This window comes from Oryza sativa, chromosome 12 (assembly GCF_034140825.1).
Source record: "Oryza sativa Japonica Group chromosome 12, ASM3414082v1".
NCBI classification, from domain to species: Eukaryota; Viridiplantae; Streptophyta; class Magnoliopsida; order Poales; family Poaceae; genus Oryza; species Oryza sativa.
The window spans coordinates 15,927,479-15,941,475 of NC_089046.1; the positions used below are offsets into that span (position 1 = coordinate 15,927,479).

Sequence of the window (13,997 nt, forward strand, 5' to 3'; positions counted from 1 at the left end):
GACGAGCCGCTGGCACTGGATCCGCATGAAGGAGAGCCCCCTGGCACCGGATCCGCGCTGGGATGGGCCACCTCCGCCGGATCCACGGTGAGGTCGCCCAGCCGCTCGCCGCCGGAACGATGGCATGGTGGCCTAGCCGCTTGCCACCCGCCGCTGGATCCAAGCCGAGGAAGCCCACCGATGGCTGTTGTGCCCGAGGAAGCCTACCACCGATCGCCATGCCTGAGGAAGCCCAATGTCGGCTGGCTAGCGTGCCCGTTGTTGCCCGCCACACTTGAGGCCGCCCGCCGTCGGCCAGCCGAGGACCCCTAGCCACCTCCTTGTCGTCGTTGGCGGCCACGGCACTAGGAATGGAGCCGCCCACTCCCGGCTACATGCCTCTTCCTCGTTGTCAGCGGTGGGATGGGGATGGCAGCGGCGGCGCTGCCTGAGTTTGCTGAGCCGCCAGCCGCCGCCCACTCGGAGGGAGAGAGATCGAAGGAGAGTGAGGGGAGAGCGAGAGGAGAGAAATAAATATCTGGAGAGGGAGAGAGATAGAGTAGACGGGTGAAAATTTCGATACCTATAGATTATGCCAATGCACTAGATTATCCCCTACATATAAAAATTACATCAAAGTATTAGATTTTTGACGGAGATCAGTACATCGCAACAATTATATCTTATAATTTGTATTGTCATATAATTACAACAATTAGTTAATTACCACGTTATATATTACAGTTTACAAAGACTCTGCATGCACTAATGGTATATATAGTAGCAATCCACTATAGTATATTTCGGTGTTTAATTTTCTTTTCCAAACCCAAACCACGCACCATGGGGATGGACCTTAATCATCAGACAACGTAACCTCCTCCAAGTGTTGCACCCTGCATCTCCGCCCCAACGGGATCGGCCGCTGGTAGAACAGCTCACTCTTGTCGCCGCCGCGGCCGCGACCGGCGATCCTCCAGTACGAGCCACGCTTCGCCGGCAGCGCCGCCGCGTCCACCATCTTCGCGGCGCGCGACCGTGCCCGCAGAGCTGATGGAACGAGCACGACGAGCCTGTTCACCTTCACCCTCACCGTCGGAGCCCGCACGACGACGGCGCCGCCACCGCCACCGAGAGACGGCGGAGGACGGCCGGCGATCACGCCGCCGTGGCCGTTCTTGGGGATGCCGGCCAGCACTATTTGCAGTTCGCTCTCCTTCGACAAGTTAATCGCCGGCGTCGCCATGTCTGCTGGTTGGGGATCGGCGGCGGCCTTGGTTTCTGGAGGATTCGTGGACGCTTCGATCTTCAAGAGGTCTTCAAGGCTAGAACGGGATTTTCTCGTTACGGTTGCATCCTCACGGCCGCCGCCGGCGATGATCTCCCCGCCGGCATTGACGACAATGAGGTTTCTCGAGGTCGCAGCACAATTCTTGGGCCGGAGGACGGCGGCCAACGGCGACCATATCGTCTTCAGGATCGCCTGCCTCTTCGACATCGCCGGAAGCTCTCGCAGCAGGCCGGCGGCGAGCCGACGACGGGGCGCCGGAGTTAGTAAGTAAGCCCACGACGAACTCACAAGCGATGTGACGCAGTGGCTAGCAGCTGGCTGTGTCACCAAGAGGCTGCCATTTATGTAATAATTAAGGGAAGGTAGTTACAGCATTTTATAGCGTTGGTGATGAGTGGAGGTGGTTGACTAACCTTGGAGCCAGCATGATCGGAGTAGATATATGTAGGTTTGAGTAAGATTTGCGAGTGAGATCTGAGCATTTGTTGGTTGAACTAACATATGTGATGCTGATAGCGATTGTTGGTTGGGGGAGGTTTCGAAATGGCAGCTTTTAGAGGTGGATGTTAGATTTAATTGGGTAATTAATCCATTTAAATCAATTAAATCAAATAAATTCCAAGGCTCATTATGCTAGGAATTCATGTGAATTCATTCTTCTATGGGATATCAATGGGATGAAGAGTTTTGAGAATTAATCCATTTGATTAAGGAATTGGTAACTTATATCAATTAGTTCTAATTGATGGATGGTTGATGGTTGTGTAGTCGAGGATGGTTCATGGCTAGTTGATGACAATTAGTTGCTCTATTCCTCTTCCTATTCCATTGGTAACTTACATCAATTACTCTTAATTGATTGTTGGTTGATGGTTGTGTAGTGGAGGATGGTTCATGGCTAGTTGATGACAATTAGTTGCTCCATTCCTCTTCCTATTCCATGACTCTTACTCTTCATCTTCCATTCCTCTTATAAAATGAGAATGGATTTGATCTCTCGCGAGAAGAAGAAGACACACTTTCATCCATTTTAAAAAGCTGTTGCTGCTACGGTAATCCCATCCCGACGAGTGTGTGCACACGCGTTGGGAGAGTAGGCCTCCGAAACCACGCGTTGCTGCGACGTTTGCACAGACGGGCGGGCGATCAGGTTTTTGGGGAGCGCAAGGCGCGACTACTCACTGTTCGTCAACATCTACTTCATCTTCACCAACATGTCGAACACTGGAGACAAGGAGAAGGAGACTCCCGTCAACACCAACGGAGGCAATACTGCCTCAAACTCCAGCGGAGGACCATTCTTGGGGTATAACCTTATTACATTATTTCAATTAGAAGTTTTACTGTTAATGTTCATCGCAATGTCAACATTGTGTCATTATGTGATTGTTGATGCTTATTCAACGTTAAGCATGCTCATGTTGATTACATTCACCACTATCACTGGATCAAATCCTATTGTAAATATCATGATTATTATCTTGTTATTTTGGATTAAAATATGCCGAATTATGACCAACTTTCCAACAATCCAAAAACCTGATAGGTCATTTTCGGTAGTTGGCTTTGCTGCTGCACTGAAACCACATGCTTTTGATGGTTCAAACTATAAGAGATGGAAAGCACGTGCACTATTGTGGTTGACAGCGATGCAGTGCTTCTATGTTTCACGGGGCAAACGAAGTGAACCACCTCTTTCTCCTGAGGAAGAGGCTAAGTTCGAGGCTTCGGATTGCCTGTTCCGTGGAGCATTGATCAGTGTACTCGCTGACAACATAGTGGACGTGTACATGCACATGCCTTCTGGGAAGGACATGTGGGATGCACTTGAGGCCAAGTTCGGAGTTTCTGATGCCGGCAGTGAGCTGTATGTTATGGAGCAGTTCTATGACTACAAGATGGTCGATGACCGTTCTGTAGTTGAACAAGCTCATGAGATTCAGATGCTGGCTAAGGAACTTGAGAACAACAACTGTGAGTTGCCGGACAAGTTTGTGGCAGGTGGCATTATTGCCAAACTACCACCTTCTTGGTCGGACTTTGCCACTTCTCTAAAGCACAAGAGACAAGAGTTCAGTGTTCCTGATCTCATTGGCTCTTTGGGTGTTGAGGAGAAGGCGAGGGCAAAGGACGTCCGGGGCAAAAAGGTTGAGGGAGGTTCTAGTGCCAATATGGTACAGAAGAAGAACCCTCATGCATCCCACAACAACAAGAAAGTCAAGCCTGATGTCAAACCCAAGGCTGCAACCAATTTTAAGAAGAAAAGCAAGGGAAAGGCAAAGGGAGACTGCTTTGTGTGTGGCAAGTCTGGGCATTGGGCCAAGGACTGTCCTGAGCGCAAAGACAGGAAGTCTGCCAACATGATCATTAGCGAGGGCGGAGGAACATCGGGGTACGGTAAAATATTACCTACAGTTCTCTCTGTTTTTCATTCACCTGATTGGTGGGTGGACACTGGTGCTAATATTCATGTATGTGCTGACATTTCTCTATTTTCTTCTTATCAGGTCGGGAGAGGTTCCTCCTTGTTGATGGGAAACGGGTCGCTTGCGGCTGTTCATGGTGTTGGTACGGTCGATCTGAAGTTTACTTCGGGAAAGACCGTGCAGCTGAAGAACGTGCAGCATGTCCCTTCAATAAAGAAGAATCTAGTTAGCGGCTCTCTATTGTGTAGAGAAGGTTTTAGACTTGTGTTTGAGTCCAATAAATGTGTCGTATCTAAATATGGGACTTTTGTTGGAAAAGGTTATGACAGCGGAGGCTTGTTCCGCTTTTCTTTGAATGACATGTGTAATAATCATAATGCTGTGAACCATATTAGCGAGAATGATGAGTCTAATGTGTGGCATTCGCGACTCTGTCATGTGAATTTCGGTTGTATGACGCGCTTAGCTAACATGAGTTTAATTCCAAAATTCACTTTGGTAAAAGGTTCCAAGTGCCATACTTGTGTTCAATCGAAACAACCTCGCAAGCCTCACAAGGCATCTGAGGCGAGGAATTTGGCACCTCTAGAACTTGTTCATTCCGATTTGTGCGAAATGAACGGCGTGTTGACTAAAGGGGGAAAGAAATATTTCATGACACTGATAGATGATTGCACTAGATTTTGCTATGTGTATCTATTGAAAACAAAGGATGAGGCATTGCATTTCTTTAAAATCTATAAAGCTGAGGTAGAAAACCAACTTGAAAGGAAAATCAAACGGTTGAGGTCTGATAGAGGTGGGGAGTATTTTTCCAATGAGTTTGCATCCTTTTGCGAAGAGTTTGGAATTATTCATGAGATGACGCCTCCCTATTCACCCCAATCAAATGGGGTGGCCGAAAGAAAGAACCGTACTCTAACTGAGATGGTGAATGCCATGTTAGACACTGCGGGGCTTTCCAAGGAATGGTGGGGTGAGGCAGTTTTGACTGCGTGTCATGTCCTGAATAAAATTCCAATGAAGCATAAGGAAGTAACACCATTCGAGGAATGGGAAAGGAAGAAATTAAATCTCTCATATCTACGAACATGGGGCTGTTTGGCCAAGGTAAATGTACCTATAGCCAAAAAGCGGAAACTTGGACCAAAAACTGTTGATTGTGTGTTTCTTGGTTATGCTATCCACAGTGTGGGTTATAGATTCTTAATAGTAAACTCTGGAGTACCCGACATGCATGTTGGTACAATTCTTGAGTCCAGAGATGCTACATTCTTTGAGAATGAATTTCCTATGAAATATACACCTAGCACTTCTAGTAAAGAAACTGTCATGCCCCATGAGCACTTTGCACCGATAGAACACAATGATCAAACGCCTGAGGAAAATCCTGAGGAGGACAACATTGTAGATACTCGCAAGAGTAAGAGACAAAGGGTTGCAAAATCCTTTGGAGATGACTACATTGTATACCTCGTGGATGACACCCCAAGAACCATAGAAGAGGTATATTCATCTCCTGACGCTGACTACTGGAAGGAAGCAGTACGCAGTGAAATGGACTCGATTATGTCTAATGGTACTTGGGAAGTCGTTGAGCGTCCATATGGGTGCAAGCCCGTAGGATGCAAATGGGTTTTCAAGAAAAAGCTTAGGCCTGATGGTACAATCGAAAAGTACAAGGCAAGGCTTGTGGCCAAGGGTTATACCTAAAAGGAAGGCGAGGACTTCTTCGACACATACTCACCAGTTGCTCGCTTGACCACGATTCGAGTACTACTTGCTCTGGCAGCCTCTCATGGTCTTCTCGTCCATCAGATGGACGTTAAGACAGCTTTCCTAAACGGAGAGCTGGAGGAGGAGATCTATATGGATCAACCAGACGGGTATGTACTAGAAGGTCAGGAGGGAATGGTGTGTAAACTATTGAAATCCTTGTATGGCCTCAAGCAAGCACCTAAGCAATGGCATGAGAAGTTTGACACCACGCTTACATCTGCAGGCTTTGTTGTGAACGAAGCTGACAAATGTGTATACTATCGCTATGGTGGGGGAGAAGGGGTGATCTTGTGCTTATATGTCGATGACATACTGATCTTTGGGACCAGCCTTAATCTGATTGAGGAGGTCAAAGACTATCTGTCCAAGAGTTTTGAAATGAAGGATTTGGGAGAGGCTGATGTTATTCTTAACATCAAACTACAAAGAGGAGATGAGGGTGGGATTACACTTGTGCAATCCCACTATGTGGACAAGGTTTTGAGTCGCTTTGGATATAGTGACTGCAAGCCAGCTCCTATTCCTTATGATCCCAGCGTGCTATTAAGGAAAAACCGAAGAATAGCAAGGGATCAGCTGAGATACTCTCAAATCATTGGTTCATTGATGTACTTGGCTAGCGCAACGAGGCCTGACATCTCATTTGCTGTAAGCAAGCTGAGCCGGTTTGTCTCAAATCCGGGAGATGATCATTGGCAGGCTCTGGAAAGAGTAATGCGCTATCTAAAGGGTACTATGAGCTATGGAATTCACTATACCGGGTATCCAAAAGTACTAGAAGGGTATAGTGACTCAAACTGGATATCTGATGCTGATGAGATAAAAGCCACAAGTGGATATGTGTTCACACTTGGAGGTGGCGCTGTTTCCTGGAAGTCTTGCAAGCAGACCATCTTAACGAGGTCAACAATGGAAGCAGAACTTACAACACTAGATAATGCGACAGTTGAGGCCGAGTGGCTTCGTGAACTCCTGATGGATTTGCCGGTGGTTGAAAAACCAGTGCCAGCTATCCTAATGAACTGCGATAATTAAACAGTGATTATTAAAGTGAACAGTTCAAAGGACAACATGAAGTCATCTAGACACATCAAGAGAAGACTGAAATCTGTCAGAAAGCAGAAAAACTCCGGAGTGATAGCATTGGACTATGTCCAAACGGCTAGAAATCTGGCAGATCAGTTTACCAAGGGGCTACCACGTAATGTGATAGACAGTGCATCGAGGGAAATGGGCTTGATACCCACCTAAGGTTGCATAATAGTGGAAACCTGTCGATTATGATCGGAGATTCCGTGAATTTGGATGGTGAAACAAACTATTGTGTGACTGAGAGAAGAGACCCTTGAAAAGGGCTCATTTTCATGATGTGCTTCTCTTCTTTCCTGCATGGTAGGATGGCTTATGTCTTAATGTGATCCGAGTGGCTTTTCCAAGCAGAGATGTTGACCTGCAGAACATCTTAGAAGGAACACACCTATATGAGTTCGACTGCTAGTCACAGTCTATGAGATTTGGGTGATCTCTAGATACTCATGAAAGGCCTGGAGTATGACTTATAAGCTCTAACCCGAGGGAATACTAATGGTTGCCTAGTATCAGTTATGGAATTGAGTGAAACCTAACTGCACAAGACTGACAATTCAAGGCATAGTCCATTGTTCAGTTGTGGTCAGGTGTAGCTCCTTTTCTAGGTGAAAGTTCAACTTAACAGTCTTCACCGAAACACTGGTATATAAAAGCTGCTATGGAATAGAGAGCATTCTCATGAGCCTTGAAATTTGGTGGGGATTGTTAGATTTAATTGGGTAATTAATCCATTTAAATCAATTAAATCAAATAAATTCCAAGGCTCATTATGCTAGGAATTCATGTGAATTCATTCTTCTATGGGATATCAATGGGATGAAGAGTTTTGAGAATTAATCCATTTGATTAAGGAATTGGTAACTTATATCAATTAGTCCTAATTGATGGATGGTTGATGGTTTTGTAGTGGAGGATGGTTCATGGCTAGTTGATGACAATTAGTTGCTCTATTCCTCTTCCTATTCCATTGGTAACTTACATCAATTACTCTTAATTGATTGTTGGTTGATGGTTGTGTAGTGGAGGATGGTTCATGGCTAGTTGATGACAATTAGTTGCTCCATTCCTCTTCCTATTCCATGACTCTTACTCTTCATCTTCCATTCCTCTTATAAAATGAGAATGGATTTGATCTCCCGCGAGAAGAAGAAGACACACTTTCATCCATTTTAAAAAGCTGTTGCTGCTACGGTAATCCCATCCTGACGAGTGTGTGCACACGCGTTGGGAGAGTAGGCCTCCGAAACCACGCGTTGCTGCGACGTTTGCACAGACGGGCGGGCGATCAGGTTTTTGGGGAGCGCAAGGCGCGACTACTCACTGTTCGTCAACATCTACTTCATCTTCACCAACATGTCGAACACTGGAGACAAGGAGAAGGAGACTCCCGTCAACACCAACGGAGGCAATACTGCCTCAAACTCCAGCGGAGGACCATTCTTGGGGTATAACCTTATTACATTATTTCAATTAGAAGTTTTACTGTTAATGTTCATCGCAATGTCAACATTGTGTCATTATGTGATTGTTGATGCTTATTCAACGTTAAGCATGCTCATGTTGATTACATTCACCACTATCACTGGATCAAATCCTATTGTAAATATCATGACTATTATCTTGTTATTTTGGATTAAAATATGCCGAATTATGACCAACTTTCCAACAGTGGATGGATCTTGAATGCATGGATGGTAGAGGCAGATATATATAAATGCGTACTCCGTCCGTCCCAAAATATAAGCATTTTTAGATCCGAACACGGTCTCCAAGATTCTACTTTGACCAACAATATGTGTAGAAGTAAGATATTGTAATTAAAAAGAGTTACATATTATGATAGTATGTTTAACGATAAATCTAGTAACATCAATTTTATATGGTTGATCTTTTTAACTTTTTTGTTATTAATGGTTAAAGTTAAAAATATTTGATTTGTTAGTATGCTAAAAATGCTTATATTTTGGGACGGATGGAGTACTTTCTGGAGAAAACTATGCTGATATGAAAGTTTTCACAGTTCAAATTAATACAGATTGGAGATTTTTCTTTTGGGTGTTAGGTAAATGTTAGAGATACTTTGCAGTGTCAATATGTTCCCTCTTTTATCCTCAGTCCATTGACGAGGCCTTCTTCTGTCATACTTGTCTGACTTGTTGTGAGTGTCTGTTCTAGCAACGTAGAATTCTTGTAAGACAATGGAATTGTTTTACGTCTTGGCTTCTAGCAGCTAAACACCTCTACTTTTACAAGCGGCAGTGCTCATAAGACCCTACGTAGTAAAAATTGATTTTTACTAGCAGGGTCTACCACCACCATAAAAAATCATGGGATAGGAATATATATATCACGCGCAGAGACTAAGTCCAACTCATCGTTTTCCTCTCACTGCATCTTTTCCACTGCCAACTCTACTCTCCCTCCCATCCCACCTCTCCTCCCCCTTCCTCTCCCTTCCGGCCTCTCCCACCACTCCTCCCTCAATCGTGGGTGGCGCGCAATGGAGAAGCTTATGTCGCGGTGGCAGATCCAGCGGCGAATCCGGCAGCGCGGGAAGTCTCGGGTCACGGGCGATAGCGAGGGGTTGGATCCGGCAATGGGCAGTGAAGGACAGGGGCGGTCGTGGTGGAGGAGGTGGATCCGGTGGCGCGGAGGGGCATGGGGATGGATCGAGGGGTGCGCGCGGTGACGGTGACTGTGGATGGGACGGATCCGGTGGTGGGTCTGAGGGTGGGAGGGGCACGAGCAGAGGGCAGCAGCTGTGACGGTGGAGTGGATGGATCCGGCAGCGGGCAATGAAGGAGACGGGCGGACACGGTGGAGGAGATGGATCTGGTGGCAGCTGCCATGACGACGACGACGGCCAGGCCTCCAGAAGGTTCCGGTGGCTCCTACAACCCCCTCCCCTCTCCCAGATCTAATAGGAGGCGGTGGTGCTTGTTCTTCGTCTCTCAATGATGAGGACGATCCAATCTAATCCGGTTACTCTGATTAGTTTGAATGGAGATGGAGATTGATCCATTTGAAAACCTGTGAAAGGAAATATATGACCTTAAATTATGATGATTTGTGGATTTGTTAATTGTGGGTTTGTTAACTACGATGGATTCAAATTGTGGACTTGTAAAATTTTGTGAATGGGGATTTGGCATGTGGATTTTGGGATTCTTGCATCGACGGAGGCGAACGGAGTGGCATCACTCTGTCATTTTTTTAAGTGCTGGTTGGGATTATGGCATGCGGCCAATATATATTATTGTTAATAAACATAAATCAGTTTACTATGAATTTTTAAGTTAGTACTTTGTAATTTGAACTCTGGAAGCTCGTTTTCTTATGAATACAAATAAAAATATATCATTTGATATTTGGCGTATAAAATTTCCAGTATATTAAAAAGATTTAAAAAAATATATTCCAGACAAATAGCCTATGAAAATACTCACATAGAGCTACCTAGATTTTTCATTTTCAACCAAATCATGCTTGAACAGATTAGAAGATACATGTCGTCGATCAATACATATGAGAAGGGACTATGAGAGAGCAAAGAGATATTAGCATTAGGAGCATAAATGCCACAATTTAAACATGATGCTTAGATTATTTACACATTGCAAACAATGGTTCAGGTATAACTATTTTATGATTTGCATAGTTGATATGTTATTTAGCATTTAAATACTAAGGTTGATCATTTAGTTTCTAATTCCTCTTATTACCTTATTTCAGATACTATATTCAATATGGATATAAAATTTGATTAGTAAAACATTTAACCAATAAGATTGAAACATGCGGCCTCGACCAATCTGTGTGGCGTTTGTTATGAAATATTTGGGTGATCTCATCCATCTATATGGATAGAGCAGCAATAAATTCTGGGACACGACGGTTGGTCGTGCCCCACACCTCTTCTCGCTGCACGGCGATTCTAACAACGGACGTGATGGTTCCCAAACCATCGCGTCTTCTGTTGCCGCCTCTCACCCCCCTATATATTGTAACCATTGTTATCAATAAAGGATCGCTCATTCATTCTCTACATTCTTGTGTGCAATTCTCTCTCTTACTCAATCTCTCTCGCTCAATCAATTCTATTCACAACACGTTATCAGCACTTTCGCTCTCGCGAAGGAGATCGCGAAGTGAAAGAAGGAAGAAACATCGCTTTTGATCTAACAGAAAAACGAACAGAAGAATCATCAGAGAAGGTACGATGCCTACCTTTCATTGGATCATCGATGCCGTTCTCGGCCTCCCTCGCCATCAGCGCGCACGCCGGCCTCGCCATCTTCTTCGTCAATCCATGAGGAGGACGCGCCGGGGATCCCGCGGAGGCCGGGCTAGGGTTGGTGGCCGCCGCCACTACCCTCGTCGTGTGCCTGCAACTTCGGTTGTGGCCCCCCCGCCCGTCCCTGTCGCACCTCCTCCTCCGCCTCCGGTTGCCGAAGCACCTCGCCGGATCCTTGTGCAAGGGGTACAGTATTGTGCCTACCATGGATGGACGGCGGTGGTGACAATGCCCGGCGAGCCGTGTGAACTCCCACTGGAGATGGAGTCGCTGCCGGCCCCGTTCGTCGCCACTCCGTCACCACCAACCACTCCTTCCCCACCTCCATCAACATCGCAACCGACGCCTAGCTTTCGACGCTCCCCCACACCCGCGCCACCAGGATTCGGCCATACCGGAACCATGGCGGCGCGCACGGGGGAGCCGCCTCTCTTTACACTGTCTCCAACACGTCGCCACGCTGGAACCGCCGCTGCACGCCGTCCCGGCTTCCGTCATACGTTCATCGCCGTTCCCCATGGCTCCCGGAGCCGCACGATACCAAATGGCGTGGGGGGGAACGGTATTTGGGTCCGGCCAGTCTCCGACTCCGATGAGGAGTCGGGATCGTCGGCCTAAGCCGGCCGGTATGCCGCCGGCCGATGAGGGGGAAGCGGCGGTGGCGGATGGTGGATGGCGGCGGTGGAGGTGGTGGTGGATGGGAGATGGCGGTGGAGGCAAGTGGCGGCGGCGGAGTAGGTGGAGGTGGCGGTGGAATCGGCGGCGCTCCACGACGGGGTTGGCGACGTCGGCTGCGTCGGCGTCGCCCCCACGGCGACGCCCCACGGCGCTCCCATGGCGGCGTCGGTGTCTTCCCTATGGCGACGGCGGCGGCGCCCCCACGGTGGCGCCCCACGGCGCTCCTACGGCAGCGAACTGGCGGCGGTCGGCGGCGGCGAACTGGCGGCGGACGGCGGCGGCAGACGAGGTGGAGGAGGTAGCGCCGTCTCAGCGGTGTCATGTGCGGCGGCGGCGGCTCACACCGTGGGGCGGTTAGGGTAACCCTAACCCCCCCACGCCCCCCTGCGCCTCTTTTTCCCCTTGGGCCTGATGGGCCGGCCGCAGTATAGCGGTGGTGGGCCGAATCCTATTGATTTCGGCCCACCACCCATTTACCCCTTAATTTTAGTTTTTTAATTTTATTTTCAGCAGCAATTACATTTTAGTCCCTATGTTTTATGTAATTAATTTAGTCGAAGCAGTTCATCAGTTGTACAAACAATTATGTAATGGTCACATACACCACTGATGTTATGTGTTTATTAACATAGGTGTTTATTTAAATACCCTGTTTCACTAAATTTATTTGTTGTCTTAATAACATGCCTTTTGCATATTATTTCAAGACACGCTCTACTTTCTCGCTTTATTAATTTACAAAATTCTATAAATTTTGTATTTTGATTTAGCAAATTTTCTTAATTATGTACAACATAATTAATGGAGGATTTAATGCATGTACCACTTCACACTTTGACTTGGAAATTAATCACATGTCGATGGAGTCCTATACTTTGGTCATATCGACCATAACTTAGGCAGCGAGTATCTCGCCCATCATAAAGTGGTCTACATTTTGAGATGATTACCCGATGGAGCCCTAGAAATTGGCCGCACTGGTCATAACTTAGGCAGCGAGCACCTCTCCCATCTCATAGAGGTCTACATCTCATGATGATTACCCACATGTGTTCTTTTCCAAGAATATGTTTTGAGAAATGAAATTATTTGAAATTTGGTTGAACACAAGGTAGTGGAGTCCTAAACATTGGCTGCGGTATATTCACCAGAATATATTTGCCTGGAGACCGTGTTTTAGGCAACAAGTATAACTTGCCCACTATTAAGAGATCTACTCCACTGTTTAATTACTTGGAGATTATCCACATTGTGCCACCTAATTTCGAATTCTAACTCAAAATTGTCAGGTCTATAACCTACATCTTTCGAAACATTACAGAATATGAAGTTTTACATTACGCATTGAGATTACAACCTTAATATCATGTTTTTATTAATTTACCTCTGTAAATTGATAATGTTAACCATGATTGTAGGGACATGGCAACAAAAGAGTTCGACGAACTCGCCCTCGATGGGACTAACTATCCCATCTGGGCTTCTGATATCAAAATCAATTTTGCCTCTCGGGGGATTTTAAATACAATTGAGGAACCCAATGAAGGGGATCCGGCAATTGAGCCCAGGAAGCTCAATACAACCCTTTTTCTTTTGAGACTCTACATTCATAAGGATCTCAAACATGAATACATGTTAGAGACGAGCCCTCTCAACCTTTGGAAAGCTCTAAAAGAGCATTATGATCAGCAAAAGGAACTCATTTGGCCTAAGGCTAATTATGAGTGGGTTCATTTACGCCTACAGGACTTTAAAACTGTGGCAGAATACAACCATGCTGTTCATAACATTTGTTCCAGGTTGAAGTTTTGTGAACAAGAGCCAACGGAGGCAGAAAAGATAGAGAAAACTCTATCAACTATCGCGCTAACAATTTCCAGAAACATTCTCTGCTTATACATACATTGACTCAAGCATAAAGACACCATGAGCTTTCTTTAAAGAATGCCCAACAGCGCCCACCGCGCTCTGCTCCACTGCCTGAGGTGCACTTCAATGTACAGAATAATGCTGAGAATAAGAAGGGATTCAAGGGAAATTCTTCGAATAATCCTAAGAATCTGACTGGAAAGCGCAAACCAACAACAACAGGCTCAAATTCAAGGGTCGAAAGAAAGGAAAAGGGAAGGGTAAGGCACCACAACCTCATAGCAATGGCAACAAGCATTGCAACTGGTGTGGATCTGACACTCATGTCGCTAAAGACTGCCGCATCCCGAAACATCTTGTTCTCTTGTACCAAAAATCCCTCAAGGACAAAAAATCTTCTGAGAACTTAAGATTTGAAGCCCACTTCAATCTTACACATGAAGAGCGCCCTGAGGTTGCAAGTTCTCACCAGGCTCCTGCTGAACCAGAGAGCAACCTCAATGTTCTCCTAGAAGATATCGCTCCACTCTCTGCGATGGACGATATGTTCATCGAATACTGCTCAACGGACCCACTTGGAGATTTGCAATGA

The 13,997-nt window shown here is 46.1% G+C and overlaps 2 protein-coding genes across 2 annotated transcripts; one reads left to right on the forward strand and one right to left on the reverse strand.

Moving 5' to 3' along the window:
• Positions 1 to 648: 648 nt before the first annotated feature.
• LOC107277319 (uncharacterized) lies at positions 649 to 1,644 on the reverse strand. The gene has a single exon (XM_015763959.3). The coding sequence runs from the start codon at positions 1,475 to 1,477 to the stop codon at positions 836 to 838; it is 642 nt and encodes a 213-aa protein (XP_015619445.1). The 5' UTR covers positions 1,478 to 1,644; the 3' UTR covers positions 649 to 835.
• Positions 1,645 to 12,958: 11,314 nt separating this feature from the next.
• On the forward strand, positions 12,959 to 13,997 carry LOC136354557 (uncharacterized). Its single transcript, XM_066306060.1, has 2 exons — positions 12,959 to 13,335; positions 13,628 to 13,997. The coding sequence occupies exons 1-2, from the start codon at positions 12,959 to 12,961 to the stop codon at positions 13,995 to 13,997; spliced, it is 747 nt and encodes a 248-aa protein (XP_066162157.1).